This window comes from Gopherus flavomarginatus, chromosome 19 (assembly GCF_025201925.1).
Source record: "Gopherus flavomarginatus isolate rGopFla2 chromosome 19, rGopFla2.mat.asm, whole genome shotgun sequence".
Classification (NCBI taxonomy): Eukaryota; Metazoa; Chordata; order Testudines; family Testudinidae; genus Gopherus; species Gopherus flavomarginatus.
This window is the reverse complement of record NC_066635.1, coordinates 12,986,301-13,013,027: the sequence shown is the minus strand read 5'-3', so window position 1 is coordinate 13,013,027 and position 26,727 is coordinate 12,986,301. Positions and strand designations below refer to the sequence as shown.

General features: G+C 40.1%; 1 protein-coding gene across 7 annotated transcripts in view; it reads right to left on the bottom strand.

The window, feature by feature from the left end:
- Nucleotides 1-26,727, bottom strand: part of TPST1 (tyrosylprotein sulfotransferase 1) — a 74,594-nt gene that overhangs the window by 18,685 nt on the left and 29,182 nt on the right. For 5 of the 7 annotated variants that reach the window (XR_007770384.1, XR_007770383.1, XR_007770379.1 and 2 more), the window contains exons 2-4: nucleotides 19,800-19,925; nucleotides 17,751-18,691; nucleotides 4,749-4,947 (exon numbers count right to left, since the gene is read on the bottom strand). Coding sequence is in view for 1 of the 7 variants with exons in the window: in XM_050929350.1 (XP_050785307.1) it covers nucleotides 4,749-4,947; nucleotides 17,751-18,595 (1,044 nt within the window). In the remaining 6 variants the exon portion in view is untranslated. The remainder of the gene's footprint in view (nucleotides 1-4,748; nucleotides 4,948-17,750; nucleotides 18,692-19,799; nucleotides 19,926-26,727) is intronic. The other 2 variants (XR_007770381.1, XR_007770380.1) reach the window with 1 other exon arrangement.

The following is a 26,727-nucleotide window of genomic DNA, read 5'->3' as shown; positions in this document are numbered from 1 at the left end:
CTTCTCCGAAGGCAACTTTTAAAAGAAACAAAACTACCTTGCTTTTAAGCGTTGTAAAAGTTAATTACTCTTATTTCTCCCCTGTAGATGTGATATGTTTGTAGCCTTGTCCGTCCTAGTAGCTGCTCCTTCACAGAATTTTTTTTTCTTAGCATGCGCTAATAATAATCTATTTCTTTCAAATGAAGTAGGTCTGAGAGAAAGGCATCCCGAATTACTGAAGAGCTGATAATCATCCTCAATTTTTTAATCTTCATTTCCAAACTCCTTATACAAATATGAATCATTCACATCCAGCTCACCAATACCTACAACTGAATCCTCTGTCTTCACCATATCCTATTCACTTGCTGGGAATGTTAACATTTATTTCCTATGTCACTCTTTGGATGCTTTCCCAACAACTGGAATAGATTGCCATTGAGGTTACGCTGCCAGATCCTGTAGGACAAAAAGTTCTTGCTGTTGAAATGAAGCCTCTCTCAGGTTTCTCTTAACCTTAGTTTGTGAATAAATAACTTTTCACTAGTTATAATCTGTTCCATTCAGCAATATGGACAAATGGGTTTTAGAGATTAAAAGGCGAGTAGGCATTACTATTCATGAAGACAAAAGCCCTCAGTCACCAATGGAAAACCCCCATCAAACAAAGTCACTGAGGCAGCAAAGCCAGCCTCTACGAACAACGTAAGTTATCACAAGTGTGAAGTAGAGAGGTAATTATTCTTATTACAAGCAGCTGTAATTATTTTTCAGCAGGTACCTCCAGGGATAAGCAGTACTACTTAGTTTAACTACTTACATTCCAACAGAATCAAAATCATAAGGCAAACTTAAAATCCCAGCGTTTGGGTTAATCAGCATCAGATTCTGTTGCATCTTTTGTTTATTCTTCAAAGAACAGCAAAGCATATGATAACCTGACATTTCAGTCATCCTGGGACTTTTTCCAGAGCCTGCTTTTTAAATCCACCCCAAGTATTTTGCATAGGACATCTGTAGCACTCTACTCCTGCCAAACAAGGGGCAAAAGACTGAGCTCAAAACTCAAATTTGGCAACCAGGCCAGCCAGCTTTAAAGATTACTGTCCTTAAAGTTAGGGAAACTAGTTTTAAGTCTGGTTACTTACACAAAGGAAATGAGCTAAGGCCTGAAAGTTAAACCCTATGCATGACGGAACAGAAAAAATGAGCTGCCAAACTACAGTAAAGGCTTTTAAAAAAAATCTAATCTTGACGCAATAGTGAACAAAACTGATTTACAAACTATACTAATGTCACAACCTATCAGTACTTGATAGACTTTTCTTAAGTGATAAAGATAAAGAAAAAGAAAGTCTATTTAATTAAAACAGGGTACCAGCCTTCCAAATAATTGCTTTCTACTGAAGGGGGGCGGTGCCTTTCACACCAAAATCAATAAGCCCTTGTCTAAATAAGAGACAGAGTTGGGTTAACACTATTCTAGCAAGAAGCATAATTCATTACACAGCTACTATCATGAATTTCTTGGCTGATGTAGCCAAGTCTTAAAAGTAATTCCCACAGGCCACACTGCATACTATTTCTAACAACAAACAGTATTTCATGTTAATTTCATACTAAATAGACTAAGTTGCGTATATTACGATATTTAGAGTGTGTTTATGGAATATTTTCTAGATCACCAAATATTTCACAATTTTATTGTTATTTATGATTTACTCTTGAGAAAGCTAGGAAGAAATTTTCCTTCAATATGATATTACTGAAACCATTACCATCTAATCTATGTATAAATTCAAAAATACCACTTATTCAGATATGTAAATGGCCAGATTTATAGACTATGCCTCACTTATTTTATAAAGGAAAAAGGTTCTTCCTATCAGTTTGGGGTCTGTACAAACAATCCACACTGATTACCTACATATTTACATGTAAATGCCTTTTCATCTTTAACAAAATACATTGTTTCACCAATTTTCACAGTAGTCAAACATCTTCCTGCTTGCCACTAAGCTCCAAATTTGAGGAATATAGTCTTCTGACCTTCAAATCTGTAACTGGCTTACTTTTATGCCATTTTTACATTTTTTAGACAGACAGACATGTATACATACATTCTATATATGAAATATATATCAGTATTCTAATATATGTTACACTTTGCAGTTAAATGGCTTAAAAATAAAGTGACGAGCCTTAGGGAAACCATGAGGCAGCCTAGAAAGGCAAAGAAGGAAATGTGAGATAGCAAATATATAAGACCGAGCGTGAAGGATTAGTCTTTTTAATTATACTAATTTAATTTTCTGCTAAAATGCACATAAATTAAAGATGTGGTCATTTAATTTCAGTGTTCTAGTAATACAAACAGTCCATTCTAGCTCTGCTCTTGGAATTGAATTTACTTACTGCCTTATTAGGCTTCAGTTTAGGAGGGATTATTCCTTACAATAAACATTTAAATTTAATATGCAAATAAAACCACAACTACTATTCAGCACTGGTAGCTGTACCCCTGGTGTAGTGAACAACTATATTTATGGGAAGTTCATGATTTGTTGCCTTATAAGTAGCACCCTGCCAATTTACAGTCCATTTTGGTCAATTTCAGGGTCACAGGATTTTAAAAACCATAAATTTCACAATTTCAGCTATTTAAATCTGAGCTGAGGAAGCGCTGTTCTATAAAAATAGTTGTCAGCTATAAAAATGTTGGCATACTGTGGGGCCATGCAGGTACCCACAGCAGTCCCACTGACTTGAAGGTATAAATTGTCTCCAAATCTGAACAGTCTTTATGCATAAGAATAAACGGACACAAATCTGACATAAGGAATCATAACATTCAAAAACCAGTAAAAGAACATGTCAATCTCCCTGATCACTCACTAACACACCTAAAAGTGGCAATTCTTCAACAACAACAACAAAAACTTCAAAAACAGACTCCAATGTGAAACTGAAGAACTGGAATTAATTTGCAAACTGGACACCATCAGATTAGGCCTGAATAAAAACTGGAAGTGGTTGGGTCATTACAAAACCTAAATCTAATTTCCCCAATACTAATTTCCCCCTACTGTTACTCACAACTTCCTGTCAACTGTCTGAAAAGGGCCACTCTCATTATCATTTCAGAAGTCATTTTTCCTCCCTTGGTATCCTGTTGTTAATTGAATTGTCTCATTAGACTGACATCACACTTGGTAAGGCAACTCACATCTTTCCCTGTATTTATACCTGCTCCTGTATTTTCCACTCCATGCATCTGAAGAAGTGGGTTCTAGCCCACAAAGGCTTATACTCAAATAAATGTGTTAGTCTCTAAGGTGCCACAAGGACTCCTCGTTGTTTTTACTGAACAGAAGATTCCCAAATGACGATGTAAAAGATGAGTTGAAATTACATGAGGAAAATGTGAAGCGAAACACAGGAATCGAAGTTATAAAGAGGACTGAAATCAACTGTTCTCCACATGCACTGAAGATAGGACAAGTAGTAATGGGCTTAATCTGCAGCAACAGAGATTTAGGATAGCTACCAGGAAAAACCTTTCTATCTATAATTAAGCTCTGGAAGAGGCTTTCAAGAGAGGTTGTGGAATCCCATCATTGGAGGTTTTTAAGAACAGGTTGGATGAACACCCATCAGGAATGGTCTAGGTTTACTTGGTCTTGCCTCAGTGCTGTGACCTGGACTTGATGACCTCTTGAGGTCCTTTCCAGACCTACGTTTCTAGGATTCTTAATGTTGTAAACAGGATCCTGCTCAACCACTGAATTAATTGGGAATCTACTGTTACTTAAAGAAAGGCTTTGGACTTCCTTAATGTGTTTCCCAAAGCCCCACTCCTTGCCAGTCAGATCAAACTGCAGCGAGAGGGAAAAGTTGGCTAATAGTTCTGTGTAAAAACAGCCCTCAGAGAGAGAGAGCCTAAGGAAACCTCTGCCACTGAGCTTGGAGAGTCTCGGGAGCATCTTCGTTTTGCATTTCATCCCACAAAACTATGAAGTGCCAACAGGAGAAAGGAGAAAAACTTCTTTTCTGCCTCTGAGACTTGGAAAATGCAAAAGAAAACATGACACAAAGCAACTCCAAGCTTGACAGAGCAATAGATTCCCATAATACAGAAACAAATGGTTAATGAAGAACAAGAGTTTACAAAAAAATCTCTGTAATTTGAGCTTTAAAGAGGAGCTAGAAATATTTATATCTATGAATATTTGTATCTGAGCAACCTGAAGCAAGAGTATTTCATTCTCCTGCTTTGCAGATGAGTCCCTGAGGAGCTCAGGAAGGATTTTCCTCCTTTCCTTAAGTATACTCAGTTAGCTAGGTGCATTATGGGAGGCCGGAGAGTGATTTACCTTCTCTAAAACCATTGAGAGGCAGAAGCAATGGTCTGATCCGCAGTGGTAAATCTTATAGTCTTATACACTTTCCTATAATACTCAGCATTGAAGCTCTTTAGCAGTTCCTTGCATGCCAGTATGTTGGAGGTAGCAATGAAGGGGGTCATTTTCAAAGGCATAATGGGCTGTTAGGCACCCAAGTCACATTAAAAGTCAATGGGAGTTGCAGGCCTAACTGTTCATAGTGCCTACGAAAATCTCCACCAAAAGCTCTTTTAAAGGTTGCCGTTATGAAAACGGTACATTACTGTTTTATAGTCCACATTAAAACAAAAACTCCTCAACATTTCTTTCATAATGAAAGATGCGCTTTTAGCCAACTAGATTTCATACAGAAAAATACCTTACCCTTCGTGTGTTTTCAAGAACTTTTTGATCTGGCTTTCCATAATTTGGTGGATTGGCATACGGATCGTAGCCAAGTTTAGCTAACATTGGTGCAATCACTGGCATGTCTTGTAAAACATCTGATGGTATTTTCCCAACCCATTTGGACAAAGCTTCTACGTTGACTGGTTTGATTACTTGATCTGTAGATCTTTCAACTCTGCAAAAAGAAAAAATAGTAGTTACTATTTTTCAACCAACAGTTTTTACTGTGTAACTGGCATTAAGATCTTTTGGTCTTTTTATAATTGCATGTTTACATAAAGCTGTTGGGAGATAAGGCATTGCTCCATACATACACAGGGACAGCAAGAAAACAGGAAAAATCGGGGTTTGTTTTTTCTCCTGGACCATAAGTAGGACTCAGAAGGATTTTCTTTTATTTTTATTTTTTTTAATCTGGTGTTACCCGCTCTTTTCCACAGTCACTTCTTCCTTGGATAAGAATATGTACAACTCAGCTTTTTATTACGGGTTAAGAAAAACTGACACACTATATGCTAATAAAATGCTGACTCCCAGCTATTTAATATATGGTCTGCAGCACAGACTGAATAGTTCTAGATTCTCTCATGAAGTAAAATACTTTGATTCATTTTCCAAACGTTCTTTCCAATTAGAAAAGTACACAGTTCCTTAGATGTTAGTATTCATCTTTTTTCTGTGAAAACAGGTTAAAATCAAAACATTTGCACAAAAAGTCCCTCGGGGGATATTTAACTCCTGTACCATAAGTAATAACACATGGTATGTCATCATACATCTGCAATTCCAACTGAATAGCTAAACATGTATGGGAACTATTGCTAAATACACAGCTGTCATGTCTGCCTACAGTCAGTGCACTACCTGTACCTAACTTACTGATGTAAAGCATTTTAAGCACAAAAGGCTCTACCTAGGCTCTAATACCTAGCTCCTGTTACAGAAGTTTTCTTCAGTAGATTTCAAAGCACTTTACAAAGACAGTAATCATTATCATCCTCCCACTTTACAGGTAGGGAAACTGAGGCACAAGGAGGCAAAGTGATTTGCCCATGATCACTGCATAGGCCATAAAACCAAGTTCTAGTCTACCTTTAAATACCAAAACACAAGAACAGTAGCCAAACTCTTGCTCAGTTAAAAGACCCCTCCCTACCAGGACAAACAGGAAAAAAAAAACCAAGTTAATGGAGCATGGAGATTCCAGGTAAGACTCAGCAATTGGTAACTGACTCAGAATTAAGACAGCAGATATCTCCTGAGAAAAATAAAAGGAAATTTGGTGGAAGAGTCCCTGTAGTTTCAAGCTAGGGGGTCAAAGTGCCATAACTTCATTGACTTCAGTCACTTTACAACAATAATGAGCTTATCTAATTAACCTGATAATTGTTAGAAGACACTGACCGGTTTTTGCCTCATAGGTAATTATTATAATTACTGATTCATAAGCAGCTAGTTGACTTTGAGGCTGTCTGGTTTGAAGAAGTATGCTATTAAAATTCCCAATTTTCTGGAGTCCAAGGTCAAAGTTTTCAAAAGCACATGCCTAAAAATGAGACAACTAAATTCATACTTATGCATCCAAATATGTAGTTTGATTCTGAGTAATGCTGAACACCCAGCACCCCCACAGATTACAGTGAAAACTAATGAGTGTCTATTGATTTCAGTGGAAGCTATGAGAATCTCTTCTAGTTTTGAAGTAAGCCATCACAAAGGGATGCCAGTGAGAAACAGGTTGCTTTTGGTACTTCTCTACCTTGCTGCAGTTTTAAATGAAGTAGTGTACACTAATTTCCCGCTTAGAGAACCATTAGAATTGATTTTAGGAGGACTGAGATGGCAAAGCACATACAGCACAAAGCATCATGACATCAAAAGAAATCTGCAGAGATGGGACAGTACCCAAAAGATGAGCACAACCACTGAAGTTGACTCTTACTAGCATTACGCTTTTGAAGGTTCTCAGACAATTAAAGACTGACAGAGGGAAAAAAAAAAAATCCACAAAACAGATCAAATCTGAAATGCCTCTCTCAAAATTAGCAAAGATTGACTTGTCTTTGAACTCTGATTCTAAACAACAAGAAGTGTTGCAATAAGATCTATGTAAATTGGATTGGCTAATAATTGTTTATTCAACACCACAATGGAACCCCAATCAGAGATCAGGCCCCGGAGGACTACTGTAATATAAGTAACATACAGGGCACTTAATGAGTGCCCTGCACATAACAAACAGCACTTCAAACTTTAAAGATAAAAATCCATGTCCTGCCCCTTGCCTTTTTCATCATTTACAGCAACATCAGCAGCATAGACCATTTCCTGACAGTTAACGGCCTGGGGTTAATGCTAGAAGCACATTAGCTCCTCCCACACAGTCATTAATTCCCAGAAAATACTGCACCAAATTTGTTTTTGCTTAAGTAAACCATGTCTCCACAGAAAAATATTTAACACAGGAAAAAAGGGACAAGACCAGGAAAAGAACCTTAGTCTAGGGCATCGGAGTAGGAAGTCATGAAAATGAGGGAGGGAGATAAGAAACACACACAATGGCAGTTCCAGGTCCTACTTTAAAAGTGCAGTAAGATCTGAGACAGTGGAACAGCTGACATGTAATCCAGCGCTAACCAGAAGCACTTCTGTCTCTGCATGGCAATAACAAAGAAAAAAAAATCATCTGCAAAAAAAGAATATTCCAGTATTTTTTCTGCCTACTCAGCTATTTTCACAATAAACCTAAAAATATTTGTTAAAATAAAAAAACCCTTGCCAAATCCTCATTGAAAAAGGAATAGCATTTCTTTGCATTTGTGGTCACCACAGCTGCTTTCAGTTAAGTGGCAAATGCCAGGGATATATTAACAATACTCCTTATGGCTAGACTACTACATACGACAATGCATTCCTTAAACAGCCATGCTGGCTACTATTTCAAACCACAGGTTCTGAGCTACTACAAATCCTGAAATATACATCTTTAAAGGCCTTTTAACATTATCACTAGTTAGATAGAAGTCAAATGGAAATAAAATTGTCATTCCTGTTTTCTTAATAATAATGAGGCTCTAGCAGCATCAGCATAAGAAACTGAAGAATGAAGATGAAGATTATCAAGAAAATGCAGACAAAGACTAAAACACCCATAATCCTTGCCCACTCAAGGTGGCAGTGGAACCAAAACCAAAAGTCAGAATATTAATCAGATGTGTCTCCTATCCCAAGTTATTACTAATAGAGTTGAGCATGCAGGGTGGAACTCAGCCAAAAACTAGGAGGAGAAAAGAAGGTGAAGGCAAAAACGTCCTTGCCCCAGGATTCTGCAAACCACTTATCTGAAAGTGACCAATATATCTGTGTGAGAGAAACAGCTTTCATGAGAACATAGGCTCTGTATAAAACTGAAAATCTTAAATGAGTTTCATCTTCAGACATTTTAAAGTAAGCTCCCTCTATCATGGTGAAACTTTCAGGACATAATTTATGTCACTGTAGCCTACTTCTATAAACAGGAAGATAAAATTAATGTGAATTTGTCATAAGTTCCAATTTATTTCCTTTTTTTTTTTTTTGCTGGGTGAATAATTGCTAATTGTACTTTCTGTAAAGTGATGATCTGTTATCAGATTTTCCACCCAAACAAAAGTGCACCTTCTTCCTCAAAGTGGTTTTATGTCCAATTTCTGATTTTGGGGGGTGGGACGAGGCACAGAATGGGGATGTCATGGACTTTCAGTCTCTGTGGTATGTAAAACCCAAAACAGTTTGTTTAAATGGGACTTTTCTGGAATTGACAACCAGCTAAAAAGGACTTAACTCTAACCCAATTGGACATGGTTACATGGCTCCTTGGTAGGCACTGCACCTGACCTTACCAAAGATCTTGGCGAGAGATGCTACCAGGCTCAGAGAGTGAAGTTCACAAGCTATAGGAATCAAGGATATGGGCAAGAAGGCTTGGCTTTCGGGTTGAAAACCGCCCTAGGGGAAGACTGAAGCTCCAGAACTCCAAGACTGATCACCTGAGAAAGAGGAAGTCACATCATCAATGAAGAGGCTACATCAGCTTCTGAGCAGTCTCTCCGTGCACCCGAAGAAAGCCTGCTCTAGCAGGAAGAGCCCCACTGGTGCGCACTCCTGCATCATGTAGACAACACCATAGTTTCCTTCAATACAGAACTGTTACTTATCCTTCAGTAACTGGTTTTTAAGACAATGCTGGTGTACATTGCACTGCAGATATGCATGTGCCTCGTGCATATGCGACTGGAGTCTTGAATAAGGGCACTGAGGGTGCATGACTGCTCTGTACCTCCTCGTGCTCCTGCCTGCAGACTGGGAGCCTCCCTCCCAATTCAAAGCTCTTATTAGTTCCATATTTCTGCTGATAAAATGAAGCTTTTTGGATCCCACAATTAAGAAGCAATGTTAGTGAAATAACCGAATGAAATGGAAATCTAAAATCCGAAGGCCACGACAGTAAACATAATTTGCTGATATACAGGCAGCTATGATACACTGATTTACTCCAACTCAATCAGAAGGTTTAGGATAAGGAGATAGAGTGTGCAAGATTTTGCAATTCAGTTATAATTCTAGAACAATTATCTAATACTAACAATCTGGTTTTAGATAGTTCTTAAGTGGAACAAAAGTTAATTACTGCCAATTTACAACCCCATCATGCACTCAATTTTGGTGCAGCGGTACATGCTGTGAAATATCCTGATAAGCGAATAAGGTTTAACAGTACATAACACAATGTTGTAATTAAAAAGTATATCAAACCATGACATACTAACTTCGACTTATGAGGAAAACAACTGTTAAAGAGGCCATATGAAAGCCTTTGTAATAATAGTATCAGAGGGGTCGCCATGTTAGTCTGGATCTGTAAAAAGAGCAAAGAGTCCTGTGGTACCTTATAGACCAGGGGTCGGCAACCTATTGCACGCGTGCCAAAGATGGCATGTGAGCCAATTTTTAATGGCACGCGGCTGCCTGCTGGGACTCCACATGCCATCAAAAATCCTGCCGATGAGGCAAGCCATGGTCCCAGGCCGGAGCGTCCGGCCGAGCGCAGCAAGCCGCCAGCCCTTCCCCCCCACCTTCCATCCCTTCCCCAAGAGCCCTGGGTCTGCGCGCTTCCACAGGGCAGCGTTTGGCTCCGTGGGGAGGGAAAGACACTCCCCGCTCATCTGGAGCCCTGCCGCCATACGCACAGTGCTGAGGGGTGGGGCTGCGTGCGGGCACAATGGCAGGGCTCTAGATGAGTGGGGAGCATCATGGTAAAGGGGCTGGGGCTGGGGGGGGGGTTGGGTAAGGGGTGGGGGCAGTCAAGGGAGCAGGGTGGGTTGGATGGGGGGGTGGGATCCTGGGGGGGGTTAGGGGTGGGAGTCTCTGGAGGGGGCAGTCAGGGAGCAGGGGGGGTTGGATGGAGCATGGGAGTCCTGGGGTCTGTTTGGGGGGTGGTTAGGGGTCAGGGCAGTCAGGGGACTGGGGAAGCAGTTAGGGTGGGGGGAGTCTCTGGAGAGGGTGGTTAGGAGACAAGGAGCTGGGGGGGTTGGATGAGTCGGGAGTTCAGAGGGGCTGTCAGGAGATAGGGGTGTAGAGAGGGGTTGGGGCAGGCACGGAGCAGGGGGGGATTATATGGGTCCAGAGTTCTGGGGGTCCTGTCAGGGGGCTGGGAGCGGTTAGATAGGCATGGGAGTCCAGGGGGTCTGTCTGGATGTGGGGGTGTGGATAAGGCTTGGGGCAGTCAGGGGACAAGTAGGCGGTAGGGTCCTAGGGGGGCAGTCTGGGGACAAGGGGCAGGGATGCTGATAGGGGGTGAGGTCCCAAGAGGGGGTAGTCAGGACAAGGAGTGGGGCGGGGGCAGTCACCCAGCCCTCTGCCCTGAGTCCTGACCCCCCACACACACACAGCCCTCACACACACAGCCCTCTGCCCTGAGCCCTGCACCCCTACACGCCCCCTCGGCTCCTGCCCTGAGCCCTGTACCACCCAGCCCTCTGTTGACTCCTTCCCCCGCCCCCATCACCTCAGCCCTGACTCTGGCACCCCCACACATACCAAGCCTGCCTACCCTGACCCCCCACCCCCCTCACACGCCCACAGCCCTCTGCCCTGACTCTTGCACCCGCCACATCCCCAGTCTCCCCACATTCCATGCACCCCGCACATCCCCACCCCCACTCTGAGCACCAAACGGGAGCTCCTGCACTCCCACTCACATTCCCACCTGCACCCCTCACACCAAATGGGAGCTGCCCAAGTAAGTGCCCTCACACCCAAACCTCCTGCCCCAACCCTGGGTCCCCTCCTTCACTCTAGCTCCTGGCCACACTCTTCACCCTCAGCCTTGTGCTCGGTCCACTCCTACCCTCAGCTCAGTGCAGAGAAAGGAAGAGAATGGGCCAGAACCAGGAAGAAGGTAGGTACCTAGTGTATGTGGGCAAGGCTGGGACCCCAGACCGGCACCGGGCTGAACAGGTCCGGCAGCTGGGATCCCGGCTGGCAGGAGCCAGAAGATGGAACCCCTGAGCGAGTGTGGGCTGAGCTGCTCAGCCCACTGCCGGTCTGGGGTCCCGGCTGCTGGCCCCGCACAGAACCGCTGCTGGTCTGGAGTTCTGGCCGCCAGACCCTTCCCAGCTGGGGTCCTGGCCGCAGGCCCCACTCAGCCCACTGCCGGCCAAGGTGAACAGAACCCCAGACCAGCGGCGAGCTGAGCGGGCTGGTGGCGTAAAATCAGCATTTTAGTTTAATTTTAAATGAAGCTTCTTAAACATTTTGAAAACCTTGTTTATTTTACAATACAACACTAGTTTAGTTATATAATATATAGACTTGTAGAGAGAGACTTTCTGAAAAACATTCAAATGTATGACCGGCACGCGAAACCTTAAATTAGAGTGAATAAATGAAGACTCGGCACACCACTTCTGAAAGGTCGCCAACCCCTGTTATAGACTAACAGACGTACTGGAGCATGAGCTTTCATGGGTGAATGCCCACTTCGTCGGATGCATGTATTCACCCACGAAAGCTCATGCTCCAATATGTCTGTTAGTCTATAAGATGCCACAGGACTCTCTGCTGTAATAATCAAGACCACGTCACCAGTTCCATCTGTGTTCTTCTGGCCAAGGAAATCTTCCAGTAAAAGACCACTCAATGCACAAAGATATTGAAGTTTGATCAGTTTGTTCACTACTAACATAATTCATTGGTCATTTTGTAAGGAACAGATGGTTAGTCATTACTGGATGTGATGCTTTATAAATAAGATAACTGGCTGCTGAATAATAGTTAGAAGACAAGACAAAAAAAGCACAAACATATTTACTGATACAACAGAATCAATCAAGGAAACTACTATATTCTAGAGCACTACCAGACAATGGTTTGAAATATATGGCAGAACTGAAGTAAGAGTGGGGTTTCATTTGCGCGTACAGTCTCATTCTGTGAAGGATCAGAAACTCTCTCCTTACACAGAATAGAAGGGTAATCTCAATTATGCTCCTTATGTACCAAAATCAGAAAAGCCTGCTACAGAGAACACATGCCCTATATTTACATCACTGCACTGACCAAAACAAGATATAAGAGATAGGTAATGTTAATACTGAATGAAATCAAACACTTGAGAAAGCAGTTATACTACAACAATTACAAAGGAAGATATGCCAAAGAAATATCACAATTTATTGTACTCAGTATTTCAGTGTACAGGAAAAAAAGCCCATAAAACTTAATACAATTGAAAATGGCCAACAGAACTGTATTGACTTGTTTTACTTTATTTACGTGAACAGGACTCAGATTAACTTACTTTTTATGATATGTTTATTGTTTCAACTACCTTGAAATGGCACAACCATTGACATGAGTAAATGGGATCAAATATCACATCAGATAAGACTGATAATTTAGTTCTAGGGAAAAACATTGACCAATAAACTGTTTGGAGTTTGATATTGTAGACTGCTTGGTCGGGAATCCAGGGTTTTTAAATTGTATTTTATACATAAAAATAATTTAATATTTTATTTTGAACTAGTGATCTAGTAGAGAGGGAAGTTATCTGAAGCATTAGTGATTAGCTACAGGGAGCTGGGGACCTGGTCCCACCCAGCCATTGCCCAAAGGCTAGGTGGGGTTTATTACTTTAGACAAAGTCACAGGTGGCAGTCTTCTTTTGTGTTCTGGCAGCATGTTTGACATCTGCACCAGCTCAATCTATTACAAATATGTATACAAGTCACAATCCTTTGTGGAGAGGTGTGAGAAGGGAGAACACCCATGCAAAGGTTTGGAAGTTATACATTAAATGTTTGCATTAACTACACCCCTTTGAGGAAACGCTCAATAAATGTTGGTACATAAGAACAGCCAAACTGGGTCAGACCAAAGGTCCATCTAGCCCATTATCCTGTCTTCCGACAGTGGCCAATGCCAGTTGCCCCAGAGGGAATGAACAGAACAGGTAATCATCAGGTGATAAAGTAAAAATACTTCATAAGAAACAGGGTGAAGAGGCATAGTATTACTTCCAAAAACAAAACTAGCAATAAAAGCCACACCAGAGCCCCCCCTTTTTTTATTTAAATAAATCAGTGCACAAGAGACCTCAAACTCTTACATTAATAAGAAGTAATCAATCCCTACACAGTACACTGAAGTAATATTGCACATAAAACTGATTTAGATCCTCCCACATTTTTAGGAGTGTCCAATTTAAAAAATATTATTCCATCAGAAAATGTAATGACTACCTTTATAGTAAAATTAACACTGTGGAGACTAACAGCCTTGAAGACGCCAGTGTTCTAATGGTTCGTTAGTTTTTATGACTCAGTCAAGTTACTATTGACTCAAAGGCATTATACTGTAGCAGAACAAACAGAGGCAGGCCTGAAAAATCCAATTACTTTCCAAGGTTCCAACATAAGCAGGGACTCATTAGAAATTTGTCTGTTTCCTATTTCTAAATACTTATGAGGCACTTAGATACCAATCTCATCTTTCTAATCCCTGTTTCCGAACCAACAGTATATTATGTGAGGAGGACTTCCCAGTTCATTATCTTCCATTTTATGGACCACTGGTCTCCATTATCCTCTTAATCCTGAAGGCAGCTGCAAAGACTACCTAAGCAATCCACATGCCAGTGACTCAAACCATTAGTTCAATGGTAGCCTAAGTTTACCATTGCATTTTTTTACAGCCTGTTCCCCAAAGCATCCCATTGCCACTTCCCATATCTAGCTTATTCCTTAGACCAACAGGGCTTTTGCATACTTGTATAGTCATCTTTCCAATTAACATGATAACCCTTTTCAATAAATAAAAGGGTTCATGTCAATATATCTCTGCTCTTATATTAAATATAATTTATTTATATTTTATATTATATTAAAAAGTATATGATATTATTATATATAATATAGTATATTATACTATATATATTATATTAAAAAAAAGTATTGTCCAACCTTCTGGACTGCAAGTAATCTGGGCAACAGGCTGTCATTGATTACGTCTGTACTGCATTTAGCACAATAAAGACCACAAGCAAATTGGACCTCAGACACTACCACAATATAAAATGTTCATTAATGATGACAATCAAACGTATGGACAGTGGCACAGAAGAGTGAGTTTCTTTGCATTAAATCTTCCCTTGCCACAAAGGCAACCATTTCCACAGCAGCAGCATCAGTACCCTGATATTTTACCGGGGATGCCAGAAATCAATATAAAGTCTTTAAAACCCACTCTGAACTAAATATTGGCTTAGGGATCTAACAAGTAGCCATTCATAGCTGGTTTCCAATTTTTAATATAAAATCACTTGGCTTTAGGTTTTTGAAGAATTAAACAGTGTAAATGAGAATATTATGCCAGTTTACCCAATTGTTTAGGTTTAGAATTTATCCTCTCCACTCTTCAGTTAATCTTACTAGTTTATTTGAATCAACCAAAAATAGTGTTCCTACCCACTGAGAGAGGAGCTTCCTTCTTTCTTCCTTCTACTGCAAGAGTACTTGAGCACAGACAGGCAGTCACACATTGTGGCCAAGAAATTTAACTGGGCACATCCCACAGCTAGGACATCACTTTTTAATTAATATAAAAAGTAACCATCGTCCCTCTGGCTGTCCAACAGAGATGACATAATACAGTAAAAGCCTTGCAATATCAGGAAAACAAGATGACATGATTCACATATTGAAAGAACTGTGCTTAGGAAGAGGATGGAGGGGGAGAGAAAGACTTTTCTTTACTTAGGAATAATGAGTTTCCACTTCTCTCAAACTCCAGCTACACATATGGGTAGAAACACCAAAAGAGCTGGTCAGTGAAGAGTAAGTTAGACATCACAGGAAAGACTAAATCATTTAAACTCTCTCAAGAATATCAAAACCCGGATACTTCACCCAGCTCTACTAAGGAAGTCTAATGCACACTGTGCATAAAAGACAATTAGTAAAAGATTGGTCTACAACAGGTTTCTTATATTCAAAATACTAACCCTCTCAGAAGGCTGTGCCAAAAGAAAAAGTATGCCAATTCTGGGTTGTACTTCACTGGAACAATAGTTCCTCAAATTTCCTGAAAGATTATATTCTTGGCAGATATATCTTCAGGACTCTTCTTGCATTGACAACAGGGCCGCCCAGAGGATTCAGGGGGCCTGGGGTCCTCAGCGGCGGGGGGCCTCTGCTTCGGCGGTGGGGGGTCCTTCCGCTCCGGGACCCACCACCAAAGTGCCCCAAGACCCGCGGCGGGGTGCCCCCGCCGCTGAATTACCACCAAAGACCCAGTTCTTCAGCAGCAGGTCCTAGGGCGGAAGGACCCCCTGCAGCGGGTCTTTGGGGCACGCTGGCGGTAATTCGGTGGCTGGGGGGTCCTTCTGCTCTGGGACCTGCCGCCGAAGACCCGGAGCAGAAGCAGCTCTGGGGGCCCCGGGCCCGTGCAAGAGTTTTCTGGGGGCCCCAGAGCAAGTGAAGGACCCCGCTCCAGGGCCCCCGAAAAACCCTCATGGAGGCCGCTGCAGAGCCCGGGGCAAATTGCCCCACTTGCTGCCCCTGTGGGTGGCCCTGATTGACAATATACTACCCAGTACTTGAATCAAAACTATTTACAAAAACTAATAGTGTCACGCCAAATAGAGCAGGTCAGCTTTCCCTTTAGGTTTGTCTAAACAAGAGGCTTTTCACCTCAAGTGAATTGATTGATTGCTAATTAATGTGAAGTATCCATTCTGTCTGTAAAGGCTAGCGCAGACACTCCATACACATTTGTGGAGTTTCCACATTTGACTGTGGTAGCAAACTCAAGCTGATTTACAATCCCATGAACCTGAGGTTAAAAAAAAACAAAAACCTCCAGTGTAGACAAACCTTTTGAGACACTCTACATTAGGACTCAGCTTCCTGAGGAATTACTAAACCATTTAAGATTGAACCCAAGATATAACTAATCTCTTAAAAATATACTGTCAATAAGATAAGTATTATCTTTAATCCTATGCAAAAATAGATTTCATACCTAGGTAATCATAGCTCACCATCAGCTTTAGCCAAATATTTAAATTTAAGAAAATGAAATATAAACTGATATATAATCTTCCCAAACTGCAGATAGCCTCAACAATAGCTCTGCGATGTGAACTGCTTCAGTCATCCAAGGAGATGAATTCTGAAATCTAAATAATTTAACTGTAACCCACTGTTAACTAATTCCTTGCTGATCATTTTAGCCTGTCCACTTAATTTTTAACTGAGTTTGTAACCAGTTAATGCCTTCTTTGCTCTATATATGGTTTGTGTTCACATTCTATTAATAAATGTGGCATCTTGTAGTGTGTTTTGCCACTGCCAGAGGCCAAGGCATCTCCACAATTATAGTGGAGATGGGACCCCCATAACTGGGCCTAAGTAATCCAGGGTAGCCAGTCCTACATAGTGCACAGGGAGCAGGAAGGAAGATATTCCAGAGTGTATTGACCTACGTGCACTAGTTCCACTCAGTGCATGTTGTCCATGTACCCTATATTCCTTGCTGAGGTATAGGATAACAGGGTAGCTGCCTACATTTTCCCACAATGCATTAATACAAACACGGTCAGGCAATATGGAAGGTGCAAATATACAAACACAGTTAGCTACAGCTATGACAATGATGCTGCTGTGCAAACCACTCTGTTTGTTTTAACATGTCAAGTCAACAACTGGTTACAAAAACCATGATTGTACTGGTAGTGGTGATGGGACCTTTAGAAGTAGGGTGACTATATAGCAAGTGTGAAAAGTTGGGATGGGGTGGGAGGTAATTGGCACCTATATAAGAAAAAGCCCCAAATATCGAGACTGTCTCTATAAAATAGGGACATCTGGTCACCGTATTTACAAGAAACATCCAGCACGCTCATCTCATAATCTCAAACTACTTCCAACACCTTACTGGGGGTCAAAAGCCCAAACTGCCCCTTAGCCAGATGCAAAAACCTACGTTTTGCCTTTGCATCTTTTACAAAATAAGTATGCATTTTCAATATAAAAATCTGAAGCACACAAAGTGTGAGGAGAATGAAAAAAATTGAATTTAATATCAAAATTAGAAGACTAGAAGGGCTATTGCACTGGTTATTTCATTTCCTGTGTAATCCAATAAAACCGTTCAATTCAAATGAAGCTGCTGCAAAATTTCATGTCAGGCACTCTGGTTGATAGAGCTTTGCTGCAGAAGTTAAGTCCAACTTGCTGCAGAGTATTCTGGTCTTATCTACAGGAACATTAAAACAGCCATAGTGAAAAGGAATTAAAGAAAATACACCACTGCCGAGACTTGTCAGCACTTGTATTTCTACAATAACCTGTAATTATACTTGGCATCAAAATGCAAACCTCGTCTAAACAGTGAAGTTTAGATCGATACAAGACCCCAAGAAACACTTGTACTCACTTTGAAAGAGACACACCACCTGCTTTCCCAATCATTTCCTCATGGTGTAGCACTGCTTGGTTCCATGGAATGTGGAGAAACTTTAATAGAGTTCTCATCCACCTTTCAGGATGTAATACAAGTTGTTCATAGTGTACCAGCATGCATCTTTCAAAACCAACCTCCATACACTGGTTATACATAGTCTCTATGGCACGATTCCACTTGGTCAAACAGTCCCTGTAGCTGTTAAGGTCAAACCCAGCTATGGTGACTTTTCTAGATATCATGGAATGCACCGATGCACGACCATCCCGTACCATTAGAAGAAATCTGGCATTGGGGAAAATTCTGGCAAGATAAGTTAAGGACTTCAGAGCAAAAGGATCTTTATTACACAAATAGGGAGCAGGTTCCCCGTGTTTAACAATGATTTCCAATAAAAAGGCTTGCATGGCTGAGTCCAGAACTTCATCTGTCACCCCAGCTTCATCCAGTCTGATTTTCTCTTTACTTGATCTGGCCCACATCTGCTTAACTGCCAGAATTCGAGGGATTACCCTAGTCTCTTCTCCACAGCGGATATCGGGGTGAGCATCTAGCATGGCACGCATTAGTGTAGTGCCACTTCGAGGCACCCCTCCAATAAATATTAAAGGCATGTCTTTATTGTAAACAAAAGTTTTATTTGCCTTTAAGTTAAAGACAGTTCTTATTGTGGTTCTCCCACTTTCCATCCTCACTGGCTGGCTGCGTTCTTCTATTCTGTGGTGACATTCCATAGCATGTTGCCCCAAATAAAACACTGTCACTGAGCTGATCACCAGACATGCCAACAACAAGTTTTGTTTGAGTTTTCCAACCATTTTGATACAATAGTCACTTTAAATAAACCAATCTTTTACTCCGGATTATCTTCAGATTTTCACGCCATGGAGATTATAGTCCAAGATGATCAAGATCTGGTGGGAATAAAAGAAAAAATTACAACCGCACTAAGAACTATTACAGATTAATATATATCTATCACCATGCCAGATATTTCAGCTGGAGATAAAATTACAAGTTTTCTGGTGTGATGTTAATACTACTGAATGTAGTACATATATACAAATTTTTGAAACAGAATATGCATTCCATGTTATACCATATACTTCCATTATATCAGTGACTCCCCAACATCTCCTCCAGTGGATGTACTCCATGAGGACTGGTTCAATTCCTTTGCTGTCTACTGCCAGTCAGATGACTGTATTATCACTTTTTTTAGTAAGATAAATAGTCAGCTACATTATCAAGAAAATATTCAGAATAAACTGAACCACTGGGTATCTACTACTAAAAGGTATGGTCAAGCAAAGATGTCACTTATGCAAGTGTCTGCAAACTGAAAGGAAAAATGTTAAAAATACGTATTTCATTATTATTAACTGAAGTTTAACTGTGTGCTTAGTACTTCACAAAAGGAAAAAAGAGTAACTGAGAGCTCCTAGAGGCAAGAATTGTCTAGATAAAAACAAATAATAAATCAATAGATACAATTTCACATTTGGGGAAAGCAGGATATATTTTAAATTAAATCTGAATAGAAATGTAAGTTCGCTGGTGGAAGCTGCTGAAAAATTTGGAATATTAGAATAATTTTGGCTTGATGGACAAATGGCAGATGAGGTGGTCACAGTAATGATACACACAGGTACATGATAAATGTCATGTACCATTTCCACACACATAAATACATTCTGCCTTCTATCATATCTGTGAAACCCCATTGCCTCCAGTGGATTTGCACAGATACAAATCAGAGGCAGCATCTTTATTACTCGTAAAGATGCAACTTTCAGATTCCATGCTGAGGTTAGAGGACTGACAGGAAAGAATTTTCTTATACTTGCAAAAAGTTAAAAAGTTCAATATGGTGCCACTAACATAAGCACGGAATCCTACAGAGCTTTTTTTAGATCTTCCTACATATCTCAGTGCAGGAGATGGAGGGAGAAGAGTGCTACATAGACAATATTTATGACCATATGGGATACAGTATATGACTCACTCACTCAGACATCTTACCCAGTACAGATAGGAGTCAAGTCTTTCCACGTATCTCTGGAGCATTGCATACACGTTGAAAGGAGAAAAATAAATTCTGCTCTCAGATACATTGGTGCAATACCACAGAAGTCAGTGGGGATACACCTGTACAACACAGTACAATTGAGCCCATTATATTCTTTAAGCCTAATAAGAGACTTGTTAAAATGCAACTACAGTTTGCATCTGGCTGGTGATTCTACAGGGGCTGTTTCCCTGGAAACAGGGAAGATGAGGTTAAGTGGGTCTGAGGTACAGTAGAACCTCAGAGTTACAAACACCAGAGTTACGAACTGACTGGTCAACCACAGACCTCATTTGGAACTGGAAGTACGCAATCAGGCAGCAGCAGAGACCCCGCTCCCTCTCCCCCCACCCCAAAAAAAGGCAATTACAATACTCTGTTAAATGTAAAGTACTAAAAAAAATAAAGGGAAAGTTGAAAAAAAAAAAAGATTTGACATGGTAAGAAAACTGCTTCTGTGCTTGTTAAATGTAAGTTAAGATGGTTAAAAGCAGCATTTTTCTTCTGCATAGCAAACATAGTTGTCAACTTTTATGCGGTAAAAAGGCACTCCGACTTTCACAATAAGCCAAAAAGCAAGCTAATCCCATTTCAAAACGAGTCCAAAACAAGCCAATCCCTAAGTACCCCAACACTCTATGTGACCAGATCCCCCGGCGCGCAGTCTAGAACTGTGATGGCCCTGCTGTGCATCCCTGACTCTCTCCCACCCTTGCCCCTGCTTGCTGAGAGCAGATAAAAAAAAGAAACAATAAGCTACAAGCCAAACAATCCACAAGTTACAAGCCAAAAACTAGCCAACAAGCCAATTAATCCAAAAACAAGCCCAATTTCTGCATTTTATTCGTGGGTTTGGCACGTCTGATAGGTAAAGCTTCAAAGCTGTATTAAGTTAATGTTCAGTTGTAAACTTTTGAAACAACCATAACATTTTGTTCAGAGTTACAAACAACCTCCATTCCCGAGTGTTTGTAACTCTGAGGTTCTACTGTATGTATGGCAACAAACAGGGGACCGGGAACCAACACACAGGATGAGGATCCACACTGGACTCAAGCCTGAGTGCTGCCAGGGGATCATCACCAGCTGTTATCAGCCAAAGATTTAAAACATTCCTCAAGGTAATCAAAAACCTCTTCAATGGAAATAATGTGAAAGTTTCATTTACTCTTTTTGAGAAGTGTAAAAATTGTGTGGAAGGAAGCAAGTTTTATGTTTCAGTAATTCAAATAAAAACCCTCCAAGATGAGAACTCAGACATAAATGGGAGCTTCACACATAGAAGACTTGCAGGAATGGGATCATAACATGATTCTGTTACCAGCAAAGCAATCTGAATGTAATCAGTCAGAGCAATGACAGAAACTACTGCATTATATTTGTTTAACAGACCAAGCTAAATAAAGTTGTTAAGGTGAAAACATCAGCAGAAAACTGACATCGGGTAAAAGTAAATTTTATACTTCAGTAAGGAGCGTCAATCAAATCAATTTAGAAGTAGCCATAAGGTATTTTTAGTTTACACTCAGAACGCAGAGTGCATGCTCCCAATTAAAGAGCATAAATTTAATATTACCATTTAAAGAAAATTACAACCAATGATCATTAATGGCAGTAATTGACTGTCAACAATTTTGTCAACTTTATACAACCCTACACGTTGCGAATGCCTTAATAAAAACACACACTTAAACAATGCAATTAAAAAAATTCTAGAGCTTTCAGGAAAACTGCTTTGGAGGGGGAAAAAGAGGAAGAGCTTTCATAAAGCAGTCAAAACAAAATATAGAAATATTTTGTGGGTATTTCTTTTTAGGTTTGGAACACGGAGCATCAACTATTTTTACTTTTATTTTGTTATTTGCACTCTATTCCCATAAACTTTAAAATAAGTATCCTTTTGCTTATGAGAATCTGAAATGGACTCTCAACTGAAGAAGTTATTGATGGGTGATTCAGACAGCACAAATGAATTCTGATCTCAGGAAAGAAAGTGCCAGGAGCAAAAGAACAGCTTTAGTACCAAGGCTCAGGCACCAACAAAGCAGCAACTTTTAACTAGGTGAAGAGAGAACTGGAACCATCTCAAATGATACATGTAAACACACATCTGTTTACAAATGCATGCCAGTTGTTTGTACCAAAAATAATAATAATAATAATAATAATCCATGAGTATAGTGATTTTTAAAAAATTGTTTATTTTATCAACAAAATATTATGGAAATAATGTATCCAATACACTAAAGTAGTTTTAAATATAAAGAAAATATGTAGCCATCATACATTTCCAATTATGCTAGCGAGTCAGATTTATTTGTTAAAGAATTACAAAATACAAGTTTTGACTTAATTGACTGCAATACTGTTGACTGAAAGCTCTTTGGGGTCAGAGATTATCTTTTACTTTGTGTTAGCACCTTGCCAGAGTGGAGCTTCAGTTTTGATTGGGGCCTCTGGGCACAAAAAAAACCATAGCTGCAACATGTAAACAAGGACTCAAATCCTACTTCAAGAGGAACTTTGGGTGTGCCAACATGGTGAGACTGGACCCCTGATTAAATAATTTTTCATGTTTTAAATAGGAGAATTCCACCCATCCCAATTCCAGTATTCAGATTTTTTTTTCTTCTTTGCACATCCACAACTTCTAGAATAAGACATCCTCTATTTAAAATGTTCCTTCACTAGGCAGGCTTTAAATCTGGCCTTTACTCCTTTGCCATCTCCATAGCTTTGAATTCTGTCTTGATGTACAGGGAAATTACATATTTATATTCTCACTGCTGTTAAACTTATCAATTGACCAAGCTGCAAGTTGAAAAACTACCCATAGAAGTAGGAATGTATTAAACTTCAGCTAAAATATGAAACAGCTATATAAATAAGGGAGGGGGAGAATGTATAATAAATCCTGATGTAAGATTTAGCATTCAATATGAAAAGCTAAAACCTTGCATAATGTGTTAACATTTAATTATGTAATAAAGCTTTTCCATAACAGAAAGTGAAGCTCAGTCCTGGATGGAAATAAGATACCAAACAATGTTCAGATTCTCTGTGAACAGCACCTGCAAGTTCCTTCCTTCTTTTAGACCATCTTGAGCTTCATGTACATAGGTCTGTGCACATATATGCTATTTATGTATCTGAGGAGAGGAGAGGAGGGCCCTTTGTTGCCAAAAATCCATCACCTAAGGTTAGCAATCTGAATACATGGCTACTTTTCATTAAATCTTTGGGCAGGCACACACATGACAAACATGAGAGAGCCAATTAGCAAAGCAGCAGCAAGAGCACTGACAGATCTCCCCAGGGCTCTGAAAAAACAGCATGAAAGCCCTTATTTGTGGAGGATTTTTTGGTTTTTTGAGTCACTTTTGTCAAGGACCAGAAATGAAGGCTGTCAAAACAGATTAAACTAACGCACTGTAGTACAATTCCTCTTCTGGTTCAGAAACATGCTATGTATTGAAGTATTTTATACAGTCCAGTTTTTAAACACCCTCTTAAAGGCATCATTTCCTTTCGTAACAATTTCACCAAACGGGGATGGATGAACAATGATATTTTTCCTGTTACAACTGGCTCTCTTTTTTACTTTTTTGTTTGAGTACCAGTGTTACCAAAAGGACCCTACCCAGTCCTGCAGGCAAGAAGTTAAATTTTACTTCCCAGGCTGGATTTGCAGTACCAGTGCATAAGCAACAGTGGTTTGGCTAGATACTTGTTTCCCCCTCATTTGCTTTAGTAAATTTTCTAGAGTCACATACTATGACTCAACTCCTCAAAGCCAAACAGATGTGTAAAATACTCATATAGAATGCCTTTTGAAGATGTACACTCCAGAACACATTCTTCTCCAGATTATAATTTTAAGGAAGGTCAAATTTTAAACCTAAACAGTGTAAATAAAATTTTTCACTGATATAAAGTCTGTCATCTAAGGATGTTAAGATGCTTTAGCTTTAAAGTCTTGCAGTATCTCTGAAGCAAGAATTGTTATCTCAATTTTAAAGAAGGGGAAAATGGTGCAGAGAGGTTAGATGATTTGCCCAACGTCACAAAGTGTGTCAACAGCAAAACTAGAGATTGAATCCAGGGCCAACATTTTAAAACACAGGAGATTAAAGTCTGGCTCTTAAATCTATGTTTTAGGCACTTGTCCAATTTACAAAAATGCTGAGACCACAGCAGCTTTTACTGAGGTCAGTGGGATAGACACAGGCTGATTGTACTGAAACTGACTCAGTCCCATCGGGTTGATCATAGCATCATAGAAATATAGGGCTGGAAGGGACCTAGAGAGGTCATCAAGTCCAGCGCCCTGCACTGAGGCAGGACCAAATAAACCTAACCATCCCTGACAGATGTTTGTCCAACCTGTTCTTAAAAACCTCCAATAATAGGCTTCCAAGGGAGGTTGTGGAATCCCCATGTCCAAGCTTAACTACACTTGTAGTTAGAAAGGTTTTCCTAATCTCTCATGCAAATCCCTCTTGCGGCAGATTAAGCCCATTTCTTCTTGTTCTACCTTCAGTGGACATGGAGAACAATTGATCATTGTCTTCTTTATAACAGCCTTTAACATATTTGAAGTCTGTTAACAGATCCCCCCTCAGTCTTCCATTCTCAAGACTAAACATTCTCATTTTAAAAAAAATCTTTCCTCATAGGTCAGGTTTTCTAAACCTTTTATCGTTTTGTTGTTCTACTCTAGACCCTCTCCAATTTGTTCAGACTTTTCCTAATTGTGTCATCCAGAACTGGACACAGTACTCTAGCTGACACCTCAGAGTGCCGAGTAGAGATGGGCAATTACTTCCTAGGTCTTACATGCAACATTCCTGTTCATACACCTGTAGCCCAGTTGGCCAGTTTACCTGTATTATATTAATTGCTTTGTTATTCTGCTTTATCATATTTAGTAGTATGCAAAGAACCTACAGGTTTTTATCCTGTAAGATTTGGCTTTAGTAAATAGTGTGAGGCTTGAGGCCGATAACCTTTGGCATATATAAACTTAAGTAACTCATAAGTTATAGTGAACTAAAAGTATCGTGCAAGGGGGAGTATTTTGTCCAAAATACCGACATCAGCCACCCACAGAACACAGCTGACCCCAGCACAAAACATAGCTGACACCAGCGTCCAGAAAGTTCCGGACAGAATCTCCAACCGCAAAGCTGCCATGACAGTAAATTGACATGTATGCTAATAGGGTAACATCATACATATACCAACCTATAGAAAATGGACACCTTAAGGGGAGGAAATATAAATAAGGACCTCTATTGAATATGCATTGGCCATGGCAGCGTCAGCCTAATCTACTATAAAAGTAACATCCCAGGGGCAGCAGAGAGGCTGAAAAAATGTAGACCTTGACAAGGATCAGAATAATGGCCACCAGGGAAGATGAGAATGATAATGGTGATAAAGATAATGGTTAAGTATAAAAGATCAGGGTGTAAGTATGCATGTCCAAATGTACTTTCTGTATTATCTATATCTGCTTTGTTAAATTTAAGTGTGTATAATCTTTGCTAAATTAATAAATCATATATTTATATATAGAAAGAGTTCCTACAGAGTAAGTGTTGCACCTGTGCACATTGGGGTTCCCAAATTATATGATAATTTTACAATAATCTTACTGGGCCTATCTTGGAACAAAAACCTGCTAATCCTCAAGTTACAATTATATTTACCCAACTTCGGGTCGGGTCACCCCAACATGATGTGTCTTCTTTTGCAACTGCATCACATAGTTGATTCATTTTCAATTTGTCATCCACTATAACACCCAGATTCTTTTCAGTAGAAATAGCACCTAGCCAGTTATTCCTCATTTTGTCGTTGTGCCCTTGATGTTTTCTTCCCAAGTGTAGTACATTTTCGACTTGTCTTTACTGAAGTTCATCTTGTTGATTTCAGACCAATTCTCCAATTTGTCAAGGTCCTTTTGAATTCTAATCCTGCCATCCAGAGTGCCTGCAACCCCTCCCATCTTGGAGTCATCCACAAATTTTATAAACACACTCTCCACTCCATTATCCAAGTCATTAATGAAAATATTAAATAGTATTGGACCCAGGATAGATCCCTCCAGAATCCTACTAGGTCGGCCCCTCCCATGACAGAACCATCAATAACTACTCAGAGTACAGTCTTTCAATCAGTTGTACACCCACCTTATAGTAATTCCATCTATGTCTAATTTCCTTAGTTTGTTACATGAAATCAACAGCCTTATTAAAAATCAAGATACATCATATTTACCGTTTCCCACATTCATCAGGCCAGTAATCCTGTCAAAGAAGGAAAATAGGCCAGTTTGCATGATTTCTTCTTGACAAACACATTCTGGCTATTTCTTATAACCCTATTATTCTCCAGATGTTTACAAATTGATGGTTTAATAATTTACTCCACTACCCTTCCAGAAGTTAGTCTGACTGGTTTCTAATTCCCTAGGTCCTCTTTGTTCCCCTTTCTAAAGATAATTTTTTGGTGAACCTACTGTTTCTGCTATCCTAAAATATTCTGCTGCTGGTGCCAAAGCAAACTCTGGATCTTTATACCGTAAGGAGTGTCATGGTATAATTCCCCACTCTGAACCTTAGCATCCAAAAGATGGGGTACCAGCATGAATTCCTCTAAGCTCAATTACCAGCTTAGTACTTGTAGCGCTGCCACCAACCAGGAATTCCAGTGCCTGGTACACTCTGGTCCCTCCCAAAACCTTGTCCGGTCCCCCCCAAGACCCAGTCCCTCTGAATCTTAACACAAGGAAAGTAAACCCTTTCCCTCACCGTTGCCTCTCCCAGACTTCCCCTCCCTGGGTTACCCTGGAAGATCACTGTGATTCAAACTCCTTGA